Raw genomic sequence first — 21,837 nt, 5'->3', positions numbered from 1 at the left:
ATTAATACCTGTTGTATGTATCTTTGCTATGATTATTTATTTAATTTTTGTTCATTTTGGGTTTCATTTATTCTTTGGTAATAGTTTCTGGTTGTTTTGAGTTTGAATTGTTATAGGTTTATATTTCTGCTGATATTAAGCATGATATGGCTTTTACTTTGAAATCTTTTTTTTTTTCAGAAAGTTTGTTTTAATTTATCAGAGGCAACGCTATAGCGTTGCCTATAGTAAAGGCCATACAGCTCCAATGTTTTATTATTATTATTTTTCTTTCTCAGAGGCAAATTATATGGAAGGGGTTGTCATAGAAACTTCAAAGGGGGCTCATTTGATTGAAAATCAAGAGTTTTAGTGCCCTATTTAAGGGTTGAAAGTGATTGGAAGGCAACTAACACCCTTTCCACACCAACCAGTTCCCCAAATACATCCAATAAAAATTTTGAGATATCCATTTTGTTCAGAGTAGTTGATTTCCTGATAAGAATTATGTTTTTGAGAGGGAGACTCTCCCACAGCCCTAAGGGATAGGGTTGTAAGTTAGGCCCTGTGGGCATATCATCTTTTTACAGAAAGCTTTGTTGTAGAAACTTCAAAAATGGCTAATTCAATTGGAAATTCAAAAGGCTAGTGCCCTTTTTCATAGTTGAAAGTGATTGTAGGGAAACTAACCCCCCTCTCACACCCAGCTTTTCCCCAAACACATGCAATTAAAATTTTGAGATTTTGTTCAACATAGTTGAAAATTCAGGAAATTAAGTGTTTGAGGATAACACACCCCCCCCCCCCACAGCCCTCAGGGCAAGGGTTGTAAGTTATACCCTGGGGGCATATAAGGTTTTTTATAGAAAGCGTTGTTGTAGAAACTTCAGAAAGGGCTCATTTGATTGGAAATTTAAATGGCTAGTTCCCTTTTTAATAGTCAAAAGTGATTGGAAGGCAACTAACGAAGGTATGTGCAAATCAAGCTTGAAACAAATAAAAATCACTACAAACAAGAGTTTGGGTATTGCCTCCTTCTCTCACTGTAAAAGTCTAAAACCTACTGCGTCATTGACGCTTTACTGAAAACTATATGCATCTTGAACAGTCTTGAAAAGTATAAACAACATCAAATTGAATACTTTATATATAATGATAATAGGTGTTGAAAGATCCATCAGTTCAATAATTTATTTCACTCTAATTTTATTTTATTTTCAATGCTGAAAGAACTGGAAAAGAAAATATTTGTAATATAATTCGTTTTCAGTGAAGCACCAATGATGCAGTAGGCTTTTGGTTTTTATTTACAGTTAAGGGGGCAGTATCCAAATTCTTGTTTGTAGTGAAATTATATTTGTCTTGAACAACTTTAGAAAGAACTAATAAATTAAACTGAATATTTGATGTATAATGATATTCATCTGCTTAAAGCTCATCAGTTCAAAATTTAAATATAATTATAATGTTTTTTTCCAATATTAAGTACAAAAGAAAATATTTGTAATAAAATTGGCTTTCAGAAAAGCGCCAGTGACGCAGTAGGTTTTAGCCTTTTACAGTGAGAGAAGGAGGCAATACCCAAACTCCTGGTTGTAGTGATTTTTGTTTGTTTCAAGCTTGATTTGCATATTCAATTTAAGTTTCACTCGTTTTAAGATTTATTTATTCATTTACATTAATATCTATTGTATGTTGGTTTGCATTGATTGTTTATTTAATTTCTGTTTGTTTTAAGTTTCATTTATACTTCAATAGCAAAATATTTTTTTTCATTTTAAGTTTGATTTTCATATTCAATCCAAGCATTACTCGCTTTAAGATATATTTATTCATTTATATTATAACTTGTTGTATGATTTTTCCTATGATTGTTTATTTAATTTCTATTCGTTTTGGGTTTAATTTATTCTATAATTATATTTTCTGGTCTTTTTGAATTTGAATTGTAACAGGTATTTGTATCTTCTGAACTTAAGTTTAAAATTGCCTTTAATTTTCTTTTAAAAAATTATTTTTAGGAATTTTTTTTTTTAGTTAATTATCTGAAAGGGACAAAGGGAAAATATGCAGCTACTTGATGCCTTTCATACAATCTTTTCATTTGCAATCCAATTTAAAGCCCTTAAACGAATTTTAAAGTGACAACAAGTCTAATATCTGTCACTTCTTGACCAGAATAGTGGCAATTAAATTAGTAGCCTACCATTCATTCCTTATTTTATGTTCCTTTTTAATATACTTCGTCCTAAACAATTTATTCCTCTCTTGTTTATCATCTCATGATGTATCATATATTCTTAGCTAAAATAGGTTTGCTAAATTCTTCACTTGTGAAAACTCCCCTGTCTAAGGTATTTCAATGGATTTGCTGGGTTTCAGTTAAGTGTTCCCACCCTCCAGAAGCAAAACACTATAAAATTTTGAAAACTGTTTTTTAAAAATTCAGAAATACTTATTTGTATCATTCCTTAATGCATACCAATATAGTTTTACATCAATCCTCTAATGGAAAAATGTATGGCCCAATGAATTTTCAATTGGCTAACTCTTTCCTAAATATTAATTTAACTATACTAGACTTGAGATATCAGGGTGGAATTGGGGGTTCTAGTCCCAATTCCACCCTGATATCTCAAGTCTAATACCATTCCAAGAATACCTATAATTTCTTTTTTTGTATAGTTTTATAAGAATTACAAGACCTTAAATAGCCACAATAAATAGAGACACATTTACTGAAACAAATAATTTACATGTGGATGCCTATGAGGAAAGCCTATTACCAAACTGTTCTAACAGTAGAAATCCAAATAACCAAAAAAGTAGAGGATTAGATTTTATGTGGGTGCGCCTATGAGGAAAATGAAATGAAGCCTAAGGGTGGTGGGACTATTCATGGACAAGTGCTCAACACACTAGCCTATTTCCAAACTGTTCTAACAGTAGAAATCCAAATAACAAAAAAAGTAGAGGATTTGATTTTATGTTTGTGCCTATGAGGAAAATGAAATGAAGCTTAAGGGTGGTGGGACTATTCATGAACAAGTGCTCAACACACTAGCCTATTTCCAAACTGTTCTAACAGTAGAAATCCAAATAACAAAAAAAGTAGAGGATTTGATTTTATGTGGGTGCCTATGAGGAAAATGAAATGAAGCTTAAGGGTGGGGGGACTATTCATGGGCAAGTGCTCAACACACTAGCCTATTTCCAAACTGTTCTGACAGTAGAAATCCAAATAACAAAAAAAGTAGAGGATTTGAATGTAGGCTAATGATTGCCTAGAGCAGGCTATTTACTAAAATTACTCCTGTGTCAAAAGGAACTTCTTGTAGTATATCTCAAGCTTGAGGACCATAATGGAAAATTACAAGGGATCTTCAAATGGGACTTGTAAAGTCCTGAGTTATATGCATTTCTAGTATTATGATCATTATGGTCTCTCTTTTAAGTAAGCAGATTTTCAAAAACATGGGTTATCAGCTGATTCAAATATTTATGTTAAAAAGATGCAAATCTTTTATTTGTAATTAAATTATAAAATGTACACAAGCAAAAGACCTATCATTACTCTAACAATTCACCACAGCACCAAGCCGCCTGAGGCCAACACAGCTACGCAGGCTCCTCCATCCCAATCTATTCAAAGCCTCCCTCTTTACACACTCTCAGGAAGTTCCCATTTTCCTTAAATCTTTCTTTATGACATCCTCCCACCCCAAACGAGGACAACCTGTTTTCCGTTTAGCCTTAGACGGTTGGCCAAAAAGGACAATCTTTGGCAATATGTCATCCTTCATCTGCAGAACATGTCCTAACCATCTAAACCTTTCTCTCACCATAGCCCTAGAAATTGGGATTGAACTACACTTTTTGTAAAGCCTATTGTTTGAAATATGGGTCAGTCAGCCAGGTACCCAGAACAACCTGTAGGCAATATCTCTGGAAAACATCTAGCAAATCCTCATCCACTTTTTGGAGCGCCCATGCTTCAGAGCCATATTTGACCACTGTCATCACTGTAGCTTCTGGTATTCTAATGTTAGTGTAAATAAAGAATATTATATAATTTTAAGAATTTGTTTAGAGGTTTCATTTTTATTCTTTCCATCAAACAGTTTGTGGTAACAAACTGTGAGTAAGGAGCAACCCGGCTTAATGGTAACCGAAACTCTAGAAAACGGGTTTTTGATACCAATAGATACATCAATACAATCAGATTTGAATGCTGATTTCAAACATATAACTTTCATCAAGTTTAGTGCTACCCATAAAAAGTTAATCGCCTGAGAAAATTTGTCTGATTTTTAAAAAAAGGGTGAAAGGCCCCCTAAAAGTTATAGAACCCTAATGAAAATCACACCATCATATTCAGCATATCAGAGAACTCTACTGTAGAGGTTTCAAGCTCCTATCTATAAAAATGTGGAATTTTGCATTTTTTGCCATAAGAAAGATCACGTCTGCGTTTTTTTTTTTTTTTTTTTTTTTTTTTTTTTTCCAGGGGTAATCGTATTGACCAGATTCAGTGTATAAGAGAACCCAATTAAAGAAGTTTCAAGCTCCTATCTGCAAAAATTTGGAATTTTACATTTTTTGCCAGAAGAAAGATCATGGATGTGTGTTTGTTCCCAGGGGTTATCATATTGATCCGATAGTCCTATAATATCGCAGGAGGGCTCATTGGAATTGAAATTAAAATCTTTAGTTCGCTTTCTAAGTGACCAAAAAAATGGAGGGCAACTAGGCCCCCTCCCACGCTCATTTTTTTCCCAAAGTCATCCGATCAAAATTTTGAGATAGCCATTTTGTTCAGCATGGTCAAAAATATGATAAATATGTCTTGTAGGATGACTTAATCCGCCGAAGTCCCCAGGGGGAGGGCTAAAAGTTATGAACTTTACCCAATGTTAACATATAGTATTGGTTATTGGGAAGTATACAGAAGTTTTCAGGAGGGTTTTTTTCTGGGAGGGGGGGGGGTGGGTCGGGGGTTATGTTGGAGGATCTGTCCATGAAGGAAGTGTTCATGGGGGAAGGGAAATTGCCATGAAGGGGGCGCCGGACTTGCCAGCATTATTTATTGGCTATTGGGAAGTATACAGACATTTTCAGGAAGGATTTTTTCTGGAGGGGGGGGGGGGGCTAGAGGAGGGGGTTACTCGGGAGAATCTGTCCGTGTAGGATGTTTCTTTGGGGTAAGGGACATTTCCATGAAGGGGGCGCTGCATTCCCAAGCATTATTTAAAAAACGATCAGAAATTAAATAAAAAAACAACCGTTTTTTCAACTGAAAGTAAGGAGCAACATTAAAACTTGAAACGAACAGAAATTATAATGTGTGTGAGGGGGTTCTCCCCCAAGTCAATATCTCGCTCTTTACGCTATAGTTTTTTTTAGTGCTTTCAAAAGAGCTATCTGTTCTAATTAAACGGCCTTTGTTATTCAGGGGTTTGTGAATCAAATTTTTTTTAACTTTTAACATAAAAAGCGTGGTATTGACTAAGGGGAGAACCCCCTCATTTACGTAATAATATATATTTAATAAAAAAAACAAGCGATACGGCTCAATAGTAATCGAAACTTTTAAAATCGGAATTAACATTAGAACTTAAAACGAACAGAAATTATAATGTATGTGAGGGGGTTCTCCCCCAAGTCAATACCTCGCTCTTTACGCTATAGTTTTTTTTAGTGCTTTCAAAAGAGCTATCTGTTCTAATTAAACGGCCTTTGTTATTCAGGGGTTTGTCAATCAAATTTTTTTTAACTTTTAACATAAAAAGCGTGGTATTGACTAAGGGGAGAACCCCCTCATTTACGTAATAATATATATTTAATAAAAAAACAAGCGATACGGCTCAATAGTAATCGAAACTTTTAAAAACGGAATTTTGATGTCAATAAATGTATCAAAAGAATGTGTTTATAATGCTAATTCTAAATATATAAATTTTATTAAGTTTAGTATTACTCATCAAAGGCTACGAGCCTGAGAAAATTTACCCGATTTTTTAAAGAGGGAGGAATCATCCCCTACAAGTGAAAGAATTTTAATGAAAATTACACCGTCAGATTCAGCATATCAGAAAACCGAATTACATAGGTTTCAAGCTCATATCTGCAAAAATCTGCAACTTTGTATTTTTTGCTAGAAGAAAAATATACGAATATAGAAGTTAGTTGCGTAAGTTAATTTGTAAATTACGTCATAACCAAATTTAGAAGCATCTATTTAGCAAAAGAAAAGTTAAATTTTTATGCTAATTTTGTTTGCTTATTCAATGACGGTGAGCCAAAATAAAAGCTGCATTAACTAAAAAACGATCAGAAATTAAATAAAAAAAACAAGTTTTTAAAACTGAAAGTAAGGAGCGACGTTAAAACTTAGAACGAACAGAAATTATTCCGTATGTGAAAGGGGCTGTCCCCTCCTCAACGCCTCGCTCTTTACGCTAAAGTTTGACTCTGTCTCACAACTTTTTTTTTTAAAACAATAAAAAACTTTAGTGTAAAGAACGAGGCGTTGAGGAGGGGAAGGCCCCTTTCATATACGGAATAATTTCTGTTTGTTTTAAGTTTTAATGTCGCTCCTTACTTTCAGTTTTAAAAACTTGTTTTTTTTATTTAATAACTGCAAAGGCTCTGTTTGATTTTTCAGCTATTGCACTTCAGTGTTGTTAGATTTATTGTTGCTACTCCTTTTTTTTTCAAATTTCCAAAAGTGTCACAAATCACAAAAAGTGTGATTTGATCATTTCCTTCATTTGATGAGCCTAGAAAATACCATGAAATGTGTTTAAAAAAAATCTAGGACCAATAGATTTTTTTTCAGGAAATTAGTAGAAATAACTCTCATTAAACATGATGTATAATTTTGATTGTTTAATAGATGGCTCAATTTTTTGAGGACATGAAAAAAGAAGGTTTTCGCGTAAACTTTTGCAAGCTTTTCAAGAGAGAAATTCCCCCTCTGTCCCCCTCTGTCCAAATGTCCCCCTCTGTATACTCCCTCTGTCCAAAACAATTATAGATCCATCAAAAAACTGAATAAAACATCAAATGCTTGCCATAGAATTTTTGATTAAAATGCCATCTAAAATGAATGGCAAATGACTTTAGATATATTTTAGGAAATACATGGATTAGAAATTGAGTTGGAACTTGAACAAGATTTTTTTTTTATTGGTGGGTGAAGAGGGCTGGAGGTGGGGGGGGGGAAATAGGATTATGTTGGAAGGAAGCAACTATTTTTCCCTGATCCTCACTAAACAGCATACACTTTTCTTTCTTTTTATGCCTCTTGTAGGGGGGGGGGGTCCTCTTAATGTTAATCTAAAGGAATTTTTACCCCCTCCCCTCTCCCTGGTGATTACCTGGCGTTTATGCTGTGTAAAACTCGAGAAAAAACCAGTTTCCTTGTTAGGTTTGTTTCAGCTTAGTGCAAGATAAGACAAAGACAAGATACAGACAAGATGGGAAATGTATAATTTGGGCTATATATTTGCACATAAGGGTGGGGGTAAAGTAAACAATTGCACTTAATACATTTTGCATGCAGACCTGCTATACTTTACCACCTTCTCCTAATGTGCAAATATATAGCCCAAATTTGTTTCTAAAGTAACAAAGGAACTTGCAAAGAAACCAGTTTGTTCTAGGGTTTTACACAACATCAACTTGATTGAGTGGTGTATAATACACAAGTACAAAAATTCCTTCCCCTACAGAAAATAAAGAAACAAAGCTCAAATAAAATTCTCAAATTTGAAGTCTTATTTTCCACAGGGGGGGGTATTTTCCCCAGGGGGTTATTTTCTGTGTGGGGGGGGGGTAAATGCCTAGAACCATTGTGGGTAACTTGCAGTTTAAAATGCTGCTTTTTTTGTTGAGGGGGTAGGTTTAGACCCTTCTCACAAGCAAAATCCGTGCATGTCCATTTCAAGTTTTTTTACTTAATGCACTTTTTTTAATATATAAAGTTTTAGGAGATATCAGAAGGTTTTTGTAGCTAAAATGAGATGTTAGAGTAACACTGAGTCTTAGGGCTTTATTTCCTGGGAGATGGGATTCATGATTCCAATATTAGGTTGGGTATCTCCCACATACAGGTAAACCATTATATTCAGAATGATAGAGTTAGATTAACTGTAAGATATCAGCTTTGTCTCATTGTGGGCAAATAAAAGCTCTTTTATTTAGTGAATCACAGTCACTGCTCAACTTTAAAAAGAATTTAAAGAAGATGACTCTTTCAGCTTACAGTTGCAGACTATTCTAATATTTTGTATGTTTTGTGGTGATTATCATCCTTATCTATAGCATCCTTTCTCCAGTTAGCTCCTTCTTCTTCTTCTATTTAACAGCAAGAGGGAAGAGGAGGAAAGCTCCCTTTCCCCCTCTTCTTTTATCCTCTTCTTCCTCTTCTTGGGAGTGTAAATTTTTGTTGGGGGTTTATTTCTTGTGCTAAAGGAGACAAATTGAGTTTTGCTTCTTTGTCTGTCTTGTGTTAGTTGACATGTGTAATTTGTATTATGTTAAATCAATGAAAGAGTAGGCTAGTTTTTTTTAGTGCTCTGTGTAAAATTTTGCTTTTTATCTTCATGTAATTTGTTTTTACATATTTATTTCCAGATGAATCTTCATCACAACTGGTTGATTTCTCATCAAATTTAGGCTCTACAGTTTTGGATCTTTCTAAATTAGAAAAACACAGACAAACACAGACAATTAGTGTCTCTGAAAAGCTTCATGAGAAAACTGGTGAAAAACTGAAGTTAAAAAAGACTCAATCCCTTACCCCCAAGAGGAAACATACAAATCCACTTGTGAAAGTGAAACGCCTTAATCTGTAAGTTTTCTTTTTAATCTTCATTTGCTTAAAGATGAGTAAGTTTATCCAAATATATTAAGTATCGTTATTGAATAAACCCTTCCTTCTTTCAACTCAAAGGTGTGTCCAAGTTCAATCCTCCTTTTTTCTATTCAGAATTGGAAAAAGTATATGTTTAGGACATAATATTTTATATATCAGAGGCAACGCTATAGCGTTGCCTATAGTAAAGGCCATATGGCTCCAATGTTTTATTATATTTATTTCCCAGATGCATGTCATATGGAAGGGATCGTTGTATAAACTTCAAAGGGGTTCATTCAATTGGAAATCGAGAGCTCTGGTACCTTTAAGAGTCAAAAGTGATCAGAGGGCAATTAGCCCCCCCCCCCATGCCCTTTTCCCCCAAAAGTTCTAGTCTACTTTCTAGTTCACTTTCTCAGAGTCAAAAGAGATCAGAGGACAACTAGCCCCTCCCCCCTCCACACCTTTTTCTTTCCCAAACCCATCCGATAAAAATTTTGCAGTGGCCATTCTGTTAAAATTGTTTCAAGCATCAGATATTGAAACTCCAGGGTCAACAAAACCCCGCAGGGCCCAGGGATAGGCGGTGTAAGTTATGCCCTGGGTGCATATATGGTTCTTATAGAAGGGATGCGTGTCTAAACTTCAGAGAGGGATCATTTGATTGAAAATGGAAAGTTTTAGTTCACTTTTATAGAGTCAAAAGAGATCAAAGAGCAATTAGCCCCCCTCCCATGCCCTTTATTCGCCAAACCCATTCGATAAAAATTTTGCAGTGGCCATTCTGTTAAAATTGTTTCAAGAATCAGATATTAAAACTCCAGGGTCAACAAAACCCCGCAGGGCCCAGGGATAGGTGGTTTAAGTTATGCTCTGGGTGCATATATGGTTCTTATAGAAGGGATGCGTGTTTAAACTTCAGAGAGGGATCATTTGATTGAAAATGGAAAGTTTTAGTTCACTTTTATAGAGTCAAAAGAGACCAAAGGACAATTAGCCCCCCTCCCATGCCCTTTATTCGCCAGTCCATTTGATAAAAATTTTGAGATAGCCATTTTTTTAAAATAGTTCTAACATCAGATAATAAAAACCCCAAGATCGACACAAACCCATTTTTTTACTTTGATATTGTTACTTTGATACTAGTTTTGATACTTTAATGAACATTTGATTTTGAAAAAAAAAGTTGGATTTTGAAATAAGGTATTTTGAAAAACTTGAAACTTTTTGCAATCAAAAACACACAAAAAATTAATTTAAAAGTTTTCCCAAAAGAAGTTTTTCAAAGAAAAGTAAAGTTTCTTTTAAACTTAAGATCAGCAGATCCAAATACCTGTTAGAATTCAAACTAAAAAACGACCAGAAATTACTGTTAAAGAATAAATGAAACCCAAAACAAACAGAAATTAAATAAACAATCATTGCAAAAAAACATGTATAAGTATCCTATTATTTTTCTTTCTCACTTTTTCTCCTTTTCATTTGCTGACAAACATGGGAAAGATTAATATCAGACTGGCACCATAAAGACAACACTTTTTCCTGAAAGATCACTTGATGAATAAGAAAGCTGCCTAGGCTTGTTTAGGCTGGGAAGATATTAATAATAGAATACTAATTGCTCATTTTATGAGTAAAAAGCTTAGTTTATCACTTATAGTTTTATATGACCCTGTAAGAAGGGCAGCCGAAGATACTAGTGATTAAGATGAATTTGGCTTATTGCCAAAGGAGCAAGTAAACAGGGCCTGGGGCCGAAACATGTTTTTATTGGGAGATTTTAACGTCCAGGTCGGTAGAAATAGGGATAGAGTGTATCTTAGCCTAGGTAAATTTGGTGTAGGAAAAGAATATAGTAATGGATACAGACTTTTGCAATTTTGTAGGTATAACAATCTAGTTATAACCAATATGGTGTTTGGTCATAAAATGGCTAATAAGTTAACGTGGTATTCACGTGATGGTAAGACAGCAAACCTTATTGATTATGTTATAGTAAACAGAAGACTGGCAGGATCAATACAAAATACTAGGGTATATAGGAGTGTTGTTATTGATGTTAAAAGTAAAGATCACCATCTAGTAGTATCAAGGGTTAATTTAAAGCTGAAATATCGGAAGGGTAACTACCTCCCGGGAAGTTATGATGCTGGTAGACTCCATGATGAAAATTTTAGAGAAACTTTCCAGGAATAGTTTAATACTAAACTCGAGAGCTTAAATTTGATAATGTGGAAGATGGTTGGAACAATTTTAGAAAAGATAATTTGTGAAGTTGCTGAACGTGTCTTAGGGGAGAAAGCTAGAACTGCAGCTAAGAATACTAGTGAAAAAGCTTTATGTTTAAAAGAAAGGAGAAAGGACTTGTACAAGAATTATCTGAGTGATAGATGATATGAAAACAATATCAATATACAGAAATTGGAGAGAGCATTCAAAAATAAAGTAAGGAAGTGCGAAATGGAGGCCATGGATAAAATTGCCGAGCATCTGGAAGATGCAGCTAGACGGCATAATAGTAAAATATTGTATTGGCATGTTAAAAAATTGAGAGGGAGTAGTCAATCCGGACTTGTCCCAGTTAAAGATAGGAATGGGGTGGCAATTAGCGATAAGAAAAAAACTAAAGCGAGATGGGCTGAACATTTTGAGAACTTGCTTAACCGAGATAGAGTTGCAGGAAAAAATGTAGAGGAAAATGAAAAAGTTTGTGATACCTTGGATGTGAAGGAAGATTTGTTTTGTGAGGAGGAATTAGAGATAGTACTAAAAGGATTAAAAAATAATCTTCTTTACTTCTATCCATACCAAACTTCTTTCGTGGGTACCGTATAATGCACAAGTACCGAAATAAGTTACTGAAGATTATGCATATAATTTTTGAAAAAGGGGAGGTACCTAACGATTTTAGGAAACCCATAATTAAGCGACTTTATAAGGAAGATGATAAGAGTGAGTGTGGTAATTATCAAGGCATTAGTCTGGTCTCTGTAGGCAGTAAATTACTTAGTAAAATGATACTTTTTAGACTGAGAGATGCTGTAGACAAAGTTTAAGAGAAGAACAGTGCGGTTTTAGAAAAGGTAGAGGATGTGTCGACCAAATTTTCACCTTTAGGGTAATAATTGAGAAGTGCCTGAGTTTTCAAACACCTTTGGTCCTGCTATCTTAACTGCTGCGGTTAAGGTAGGAAATGAGGTTAGCAGCTGGTTTTGTATTAAATCTAGAGTTAAGCAGGGTTGTGTTCTATCCCCCTTTGTATGGATTATTTTGATGGACTTTGTCTTAAGGAGCACAGGAAAGGCAATGAGAGACCACGGAATCAAATGAAGAGGAAAAAGTCTCCTGGACTTAGATTATGCTGATGATGATGTGAGCAAAATGAATGAAGTTATAGAGGTTTTGCGAGTTCAGGGTGCTAGAATAGGTTTGAAAATTAACGTCAAGAAGACTAAGTCACTAAGGCTAGGAATAAATGAAGATGAAAAGGTGACGTTGGGTAATGAAAAGATTGATCAGGTGGGCAGCTTCACTTACCTTGGTAGTATTATTAGTAAAGATGGTGGGAGCAGTTAAGATGTTAAAAGTAGAATAGCCAAGGCTCAGGTTGTTTTTTCACAGTTAAAAAAAAGTTTGGAAGAATGGGAAGATAAATCTGCAACCCAAGATTAGAATATTAGAAGCTACGGTGACGACATTGGTCAAATATGGCTGTGAAGCATGGACGCTCCGAAAAGCGGATGAAGATTTTCTAGATGTTTTCCAGAGAAATTGCTTAAGGATTGTTCTGGGTAACCGGCTGACTGACATTATTTCAAACAATAGGTTATAAGAAAAATTTGGCTCAATACCGCTCTCTCAGGCTATAATGAAAGAGAAGCTGAGGTGTCTAGGCTATGTTGTGCGGATAAAGGATAACAGATTGCCGAAGATTGTTCTTCTCGCTCTATTGTCCAGAGCTAAACAGAGTGCAGGCTGTCCCTGTCTGGGGTGAGAGGACGTCATAAAGAAAGATTTAAAGGAAATGGGAACTTCGTGGGTGGGTGTAAAAAGGGAGGCTTTGAATAGATTGGGACAGAGGAGGAGCGTGCTAGGATGTGTAGCTTGGGATTTATGGATGTGATTTTTTTTAGCGTTTAACTTTGATATTATCTGTGTAATTGTATTTTTCTGAAACAGCCTAGGCTCCCTCTGAAATCAAATGACCTCTTTTGTTTTATAAAATAGATATAATTATTATTTTAATTTATAGGATAGGCCGACCTCCTGGAAGAAAGGAAGACAATTTTGGATCTGTTTCTCCTAGTCATTATGATGCAGACCAACTTGGTGAAAAACCTTCATATTACTATGAAGATGTTTGTGGGATTGAAGAAAAATGGTACATTTTCTTTTTATCTTTTTAGAATATTCTTGCCTTGAGTGGGTGTGCTTTTTTACATTATATGCTTTTACATTCATAGCTTTTACTTTTTATATGCTTTTACATTCATAGCTTTGTATTTTTGTAGGTCAATTCCTATTAATCAAGGTTATACCCCAAACCAAAGAAACGCATTTTGACCATCATAAGGGCTCTCAGGGTACAGTTGGAGCGGACCTTTCATCTATTTGCCTAACCAGAACCCTGACTTGCAAAAGACAATGCTGCAGGGTGGTCTTGAGGACTAGCACCCCTGAGGAAATTACAACTTAGTAAACAATGTAGCATGGCACTTTATTTTGAGTAGCCTAATGGGTAATTCATATAGTTTTGGGCATTTTTTTTTTTATAGGGGGTGGATAACCACTTCTTAGCCAAGTTTTTTGTAAAGCGTTGCCTCTTGTCTGTAGTATATTTGCTTGTATAAGCATACAATGAGTTGGTGGTAATAGATTTGAGATGGCATGTACAGGATGTCGAATCTTGTTCCTGTTCCAGAATTTGTATGTTGATACAAATGTATGAACAAGTTCTGAAAACGATGTAGCGATTAAGGTAGGCCAAGGTTTGCACAAAGCCTCCATTCAGCTGTACGTCCTGGGAACTTCTTGCTGTTCAGTTGTAAGCTGGCTGAAGTTTTTTGTAGAATCTTATAGGAGGTCATTAGTCCCTGGCCACCATTGGGTGATTCCTTTTCTTGAGGCCTTACAAATTTCAATGATTTAAATAGAATGGAAGACAATTATCGTATTGATAATTTGACAGATGATTTCAGATGTTTTGAACTGGTGTTGTTAGAAGTTTCAAAAAGTCCACTCCGAGGGTTGGGAAAATGAAATTAGGTGATATACAGTATATTTATTCTGATAAAAGGATAGGACTCATAATGAATAAGTACTAAATCATGCTTAGGTTGGGAAGGTATTTATAATAAGGTTCTAATTTATCTCTTTGTGACTAAAAAGTACAAAGCATTAGTCATAATGGTATATGCCCCTATTACACCAACTGACTGACAGTTTTAACTCAGATGAACTTTACAAACAGTTATAGGAATAAATAGACAAGATTTAAACTTGACTTAAAAAAAAAGAAACTTTTACGCATGCTGACCAATGGTCTGCGTTGCGCAGGTACCGTTCTCCTGATTCAATGTTATCAGCCGGGAGTGCAAAGTGCGGTTGGGGGCATTTTTTCTGACGCTTCCCGTGTTTCTCTCCTAGATTTCTCCTGGTACCCATTTGAAGCTGGGTCGACTCTGGCTGAGCTTAAAAAGTCACACCATTGACCCCCATTCCAAACCAAATTACCAGCAACACCAGGACCCGAACCCCTTACCTCAGGATTTAAAGTGTGGGGCGCTAACCGCGGCTAGACAAAATCCAAGGTAGAAATATAGGTATTTTTATCAGAGGAGTAATGCCCAAGTGGTGCAAATAGGGTATTACGGTATCCTAGCTTATGCATAGGAAAAGAAAATAGCAATAATAATAGACTGCTACAATTTTGTAGGAACAATACTGTAGTTGTAACCAATATGTTTTTGCACGTTCCTTGGGAATCTCACAAAGGTTATGAGAGATCTGGGAATCAAATGAGAAGATAAAAGACCCCTAGGCTTAAATTATGCAGATTTTGTAAGTGTCCTAGATAAAAATGATTGCGAAATGGATGAATTTTCAAAGTTTTTGCGAGTTTAGGATGTAAGAATAGGATTCAAAGTCAATATTATAAAGACTAAGTTGCTTAAACTAGGAATAAATGGGGGTGAAGAGGCGATGTTAGATAACGAGAAAATAGATCTAGTGGACACCTTCACTTATCTGGGTGATATTATTACTAAGAATGGCGGATGCAGTCGTGATATAGAAAGTAGAATGAATAGCCAAGGCGCAGGGTGTATCTCTGCCATTGAAAAAAGTTTGCAAGAATAGGAAGATAGGTCTTTGAACTAATATTCGAATAATGAAAGCCAGGTAATGCCAATGGTCAAGTATGGTTTTGAAACTTGAGTGCTTGGAAAGCTTGAGAAAGATAGGTTAGATGTTTTCCAGAGGAATTGTCTAAAGATCGATTTACGTATTCGTTCGACTGACAATGTCCCAAAGAATAATCTAACAAACATGTGGTTTGATCTCACCTCTCTAGGGCTGTAATGAAAGGTAAAGATAGCTAGGCTAGCTTTTTTTATACAAAGGATGTTTGATTGCCAAAGATTTTGCGTTTTGGCTATTTATGTGTAGCCAAACGAAAAACAGGCGTTCTTTGTATAAAGTGGGACTCCCCTTAAAGCTATATTCAAACAAAAGGTAGGACTTGTCACAAAATCATGGTTATGAAATTATCCACTATGGAATACTTACACGAATGAATAAGGTGTTTACGACATGCAGTGTTATCCAAGGTGACAAAAACGGTAAACAAGTGTCCCTTAACTAATTAGAAACACTTAAAAAGTCATACAAGGTACACCTGAAACACCTGAAAAGTCAAAACATCTGAAAGATCAAAAGAAAGACTTAAAAGGAAATAGGAACTTCATAGAAGTGGATAAAGTGTGAGGCTTTAAATAGGTTGAGTAGAGTAGGATTTTGTTCAGCTGTGTTGGTCTCAGGGGGCCTGGTGTTGCAATGAGCTGCTTATAGATGCAGCATTAGTAGTGGTAGAAAGTTGCACCATGTTTGCTACTGGCCGAGCAAAATCTCTTGGTAAATCGAAATTGGAGCTTTTTGGGAGGCGGTGAAGTGTGACGCTTTGAATAATTTGGGATGGTGGAGGAGGATTGGTAGCTGTTTGCCTTAGGTGGCTGCAATGAGTTTTTAGTATAGCTGTAGTAGTAATAGTTAGAAGTAACTGCAGGATTGCTTCTGGCCAAGCAAAACTTCTAGGCTAGTCATGCAAAAACCATTGGTATGGGTAAGTAACAAATACCTTAGAGTACTCTATACCAGTGGTTTCCAACTGATTTTGTGCCGTGCCCAACCTCACCTGAAGAAAGCTGAAAAGGCCAATAACTTGGTATCTTTTTTTGGGTTGTCCTCTGAGCATTTTTTACGCTAACAAAAAATATTGCCTGAAAAACTCCTTTTATACAATGTATAACGTCATTGCAATACTATTGCTCTTTAAATGCACTAGAATATGACGTCATTGACATGAGATATTTCTTCCCCCCAAAATTAAGGCTCTAAAGTATAGTCAGCCGAATGGTGTACGTCCTGCCCATGACTCACCAACGTATTGCAATGCCCCAGGTGGGGCCTGTGCCCGACGCTATGAATCACGGCTCTAGACCAAAGGCACACACATGTTAGATTATTCAGCCAGTTCCTTAAAAAATTGACATGTTTGGGAAAGCTGGTTCCCACAGGTCTGAAAATCCTTTGACAGGTCCCTTTCTTCTGGGAATGTTTATGCTAGTTTGATCTTCCATCTGTGAAAAATACTATGAGAAATTTTATTCTATTTCCATTTTCTCTTATCCGACACTTGAGTTGTGTTTCTGAATGTAGTTTGTAGTGAATATGGGTATTAGTTTGAGTTTTACTTTTTTTTTTTCTGGAGTGATATCCACTCACAGTTTCAAGTCACCAATCACATTATGAAGTTTTTAATCAGTAACTGCTGAAGTTTCAGCAATACATAAGATTGTGCCTTTATTTATTTATTTTGTGTGATAAAAGGTGTTCATGTAGCCTAACTAGTCCAGGACTTTTAGGGTTTGACCCGGACAAAATTGCAATATAAACGAAAATGGTACCAAAATGATCAGAAAAAAATTCTGTACAACATACTAAAAGTCCCCATAAATCCGAGTGGGGCGAGTACCCGAAAAACAGGGGAAATGCGGGGGAAACTGGGAAAAATGCCGAACATGCCCAAAAAATAGTTGAAAGTGAGTTTTCTGGGGCTTTCTCATACGCTGATTACGAAACTGACATCTAAAATTCAGTTTAGAATAAAAGTACTACGGAACACGGAGGGAACAGGGGGAAGAGGGGAAAAAATTTAAAAATACCGGGTAGGGGTGGAAAGCACTTTGAAATATGTTTTCTGGGGTCTTTCTATCTGCTGATCCCGAAACTGACATCTAAAATGAAATAAAGAACATGAGCCCCACCATAACGGGGGAAAGGGGGAAAGAGGGGAAGAAAAGGGACAATTGAAGTCAGGGGTAGAAATCAGTTTGAAATGTGTTTTCTGGGGTTTTCCTATCTGCTGATCACGAAACTGACACCTAAAATGAAGGAAAGAAAACGAGAACCATGAAAACCGAACAAAACTGGAAGAAATAACGGAAAAGGGGAAGGGAAGCCTGACTCCTGAGCCAGCTGCTAATGGCTAATAAGTAGGCCTATGGACAAAATAACTCGCTTAAGTATCAAACTTTTACTTTCTTGAATCACAGACATTTCTTACAACCATTTGAATTGCTAAACATAAAGAAAACAACCGCTTGGAAGTGATCACAGTATAAAACTTCCGCTGTTATAGGTAAAATTTGTACTTTCGAAGGCAATATCGTTGAATAAAAAACTAAAAAAAGAACTTCAGTAACTATAGGTAAAATCTGCACTTTTTAAGGCAGTAGAGTTGACTTGAAAAACACAGCATTGATGTCACTAGTCGAGCTCCTCGTCATCGACAATCTCGTTGTCCCTGTTCAAACAGTTGATATCCTGACATTCTCTGCACGTGAACGTACACGTTAATCCATTTTTCTTGCAGCTGCATCGCGAGTTCTCGCAGCCTGTCTTACAGTTGCATCTCACGACACTCAAAAGAGTCTGAGGTGTGGGCAATAAATCGGTCATAACAGGTGAGTATTTATGGTCTCTGAGGACCCAACTCCAGTCAGCCGGGTCGAGGTCAGCTGGTTCCCCTTTCCACAAGGATACCTAGAGGTGCACTCACTGGGAGTGAAATGAAACTGAAGCTTTGGTTTGTAGAAGCCTTTCAGGCTTAACAAACGCCATAGTATTTGACGAAAAAACTTTTTCCAAGAAAATTCGATGTCGCAGCTTAGTGAGATCTTTGTTTGGTCGTGCTTTATACAAAGCTGAGGAGAAGATATTCACACGCTTTCACAATTTCATCTCTAGACGATGATTCATCCAGAAACACTTCGCATTTTTTTCTGAACACTTCGCTCTTCTTCAAAAGAGGTAGCACAGCTTGCTTTCCAAGTCCGAAAACTCGTGAGGTCGTGTCACATCCCAAGAGTGGTCGTGCCCTACCAGAAGTAGCCTGGATACTTCTCCCATTTTTTTTTTAACTTCGTTGAGGCACCAGAACCGAGTTATCGCTTCTTGTGCGTTCGTTGACGATTCGAAGTAAAGTGTTTTTGTATTAGGCGGGAAGTGATACAAGAGTAAAATCAGAAAGTCAGTGTCCTTGCCAAGAACTATTATTTCAGAGTTTTCTGCTTTCGTTACGGCAATCTTCACGATTAGATAGTCAGCATCGTCTTTCGCATGGACGACTTCAAATCCTTTGGCTCTGAGTTTTTCCCCGACGTAGCTTATAATTCGCTGTTTGTTCTGAGAGTTGCTCAAAAACTCTTCCTTCTTTTTCTGGAGCTTCATCCCTAAACTGAAATCGATCACTTGATGCTGGCTTCCCTTACACCGTCGGTTGTGGTTAGCATCTTTCGTGGTAGGACCAGCGCTGTATCCATCGAAGACAACAGTAGGGGAGGTACAGCGTCGAGTAACGAAACTAACATAGCTGTCACAGATTGAATCATAAGTATCACCAATCTTCCAAGGTACTTGCTGAAGCAGCCAACCTTCGTCAACTACAGTGACACGATTTGACACTGGCAGGTGGTGAATCGAGTCTGTTTTTGCTTCTTTCCATACTGATTTCGCTAGTGCATGTTTTTCTGGCTGACGTATTATGCCAGAATTCTCAAAGAAAGAGGGCGGATGACTGCACAGTTCGTAACGTAGAGTTTCCGCCATGTCATTTTCAGGTGTATGGGCAGCAGTCGAAAGACGTTGAAAAATCAGTGCAGGGTCGATATGCAAAATCTCGCCATCTATCCTTATGTTCCCATCGGATGCCAGTGTAACGACTTTGTCTTTCTTCCTGAATGAAAAACTTTTGACGGATTGGCCATCCATGCGCTGGAGGATCAGCTCACCTACAGCTTTAGCATCCTCTGCATTGACGCCTTTTTGGGCAATCAGCCCGGAACCTATACTTCTAAGCTCTGTGGAACTAGTGAAAGGACAGTTCTCTAGAAGGAATTCAAGAAACGTCAGTAGATCCTTAGTATCTCTCTTTATTGGTGCTGCGGTTGCAGCAACGTGCTGTTCACTAGAACTGTACTCTAGGCCCGTCAGTTTCTGCATTAGATCATTCACTGAAGCGAGCACTGGTATAGACATTGTCCATATGTCTTTCTGAAACTCAGTCATCCCTTTTCCTCTTGTCAGCCCTCTATCTGTTTTTAGGCTCTTCATCAGCACTGTCTGGATGACGAGGTCCGGAGCCAATCCAGCCCAATAACGATCACTTCGTCGGGTAATAAACTTGCCGCTTGCAAACTGTCCGAAAAGCTGTGGATTCAATGTTTCAAGTTCCTGCATCATCTGAAGAAAAAGGCGAACTGACTTGGCATAAAGATTATGCCCCGCAGCTGCGAGGTATGGGGGCATTTCAGAAAGAGAGGATAAGTAGAGATCCCAGTCTCCAGTCCTTTCTCTCCACTCTCCAGTCACATGTGTAAGCATCCACGCAGACTGGGGACTATTGGATCCGCTAGATGTCATTCCGTCAGGATAGGTTTTGTCGTCGGCACTGGAACTCCGCGGTGACTAGTCTACCTTGCTTCTCTTACTGAATGTCGAATTAGAACAGGATTATGTTGACGAACCCACGCGCTTGTTGATAACGGCGAAGAATACGGAATAAAGTAATTTCAGTATCTTTCCGTATTTCTTTCTCGAGTTTTTTTTTTCCTTTTCCGAACCTATGGGGTAGCCGAACCTCTATAGATCTCCTGTATTAACATTTGTAAACATTTCCACATGCTTTCTACCCCTACCCTGTATATTTCCCTTTTTCCCCTCCCTCCCCCCCATTTCCCCGTTTTATGTTAATCAATTTTTTTATATCATTTTAGTTCTCAATTTCGTAATCACCAGATAGAAATACCCCAGAAAATATCTTTCAAACCGCTTTCTACCCCTACCCTGTATTCTTCTCTTTTCTCCCCTCTTTCCCCTGTTCCCCCGTTTTCCGTAGTACTCTTTTTCTATACTGAATTTTAGATGTCAATTTCGTAATCAGCGTATGTGAAAACTTCAGAAAACTCACTTTAAACTATTTTCTGGGCATGTTCGGCATTTTTCCCATTTTCCCCCGCATTTCCCCCTTTTCTCCTTTTTTTCGGGTACTCGCCCCACTCGGATTTATGGGGACTTTTAGTATGTTATACAGAATTTTTTTCTGATCATTTTGGTACCATTTTCGTTTATATTGCAATTTTGTCCGGGTTCGACACTTTTTTGAGCTAAAAGCCCTGGACTAAACCTAAAGTGAGAATGAAAATGATTCTGTTAACAGGATTTTGGGACTGTGAGGTTTGGACAGGGTTTTTGGAACTACAAGTTCTGTATATAGATGTTTTACATCATTAAGTCGGGAACCCTCATTTTTGTTTTAACATAACAGCAATAAACAAAAATAAATATGACGTGGAAGTGAAACATCATTGCCACTGTTTGAAAAAAATAAGTAAAAAATTAAAGATGTTTTTCTTCATATATAGTTCAGTTTGTTTGTGAATTCTGCCCATTCTCTGGGTACAAAAGACCTTAGAATACTTACGACACAATATGACTCTGTATGAAGGAGGGGGGTGTACATGTCCCTCTGCCACGCAACAGCATCCTTGCTTTATTTCTGTATGGATGGTATAACTTACAGTTTTGTCAATGGTTGGTATAAATTTTACACATTCCGAAATGTTATTAATTAACTAATAATGTAAAGTCTGCCCTTTCTTTGGGTACCAAAGACCTTAGAACACTTACGACACAATATGACTATATTAAGGAAATCATATCACTGTATTTTTGTGATGTTAAACACCTTACAGTTTTTGTCAAAGACTATACTCTTTTGTGAGGATCGAAGAAAAATCACCCCCCTTCCTACCCGAACACAAATTTTGAAGTTGCTTATTCCTCCCCCTCCTAACAAAACTGTCCCTAGTTACAATGACGTGTGCGTCTTGAAACTAAAATTTTAAATGCTTATTTTTCGCAGAAAAAAGGTTCGCCCCTCCGCTTTATTCGAAATCCTTATCCAGATGCTCACGTGAATAACTATTCATTATGAATCTTTTCTCCAGAAATGAAACACTTACCCTAAAAGAAATTTATTCTCAATATTTACTTTTTGCTAACAAAAAAAAAAAAACAACGTCGAGCTGAAATCCGTGGCACCGAGTTTGGAAGTTTGATACTCTATCATATTAACTGGGCATGCTTGTTAAAACCACCCTCCGGATCCGACCCTGTGGCTAATGACGTACATGCCATCCCCAAAAAATTCACCTCATCTA

At 36.7% G+C, this 21,837-nt stretch overlaps 1 protein-coding gene across 1 annotated transcript in view; it reads left to right on the top strand.

Annotated features, from left to right (window-relative positions):
- Positions 1-21,837, top strand: part of LOC148939270 (uncharacterized) — a 191,711-nt gene that overhangs the window by 9,600 nt on the left and 160,274 nt on the right. The window contains exons 2-3 of the mRNA XM_089107180.1: positions 8,617-8,833; positions 13,092-13,220. Of these exons, the coding sequence (XP_088963306.1) occupies positions 8,617-8,833; positions 13,092-13,220 (346 nt within the window). The remainder of the gene's footprint in view (positions 1-8,616; positions 8,834-13,091; positions 13,221-21,837) is intronic.

This window comes from Artemia sp. Qi Xiang Cuo, chromosome 21 (genome assembly GCF_049724085.1).
Source record: "Artemia sp. Qi Xiang Cuo chromosome 21, ASM4972408v1, whole genome shotgun sequence".
NCBI classification, from domain to species: Eukaryota; Metazoa; Arthropoda; class Branchiopoda; order Anostraca; family Artemiidae; genus Artemia; species Artemia sp. Qi Xiang Cuo.
This window is presented reverse-complemented; position numbering and strand designations above follow the sequence as displayed.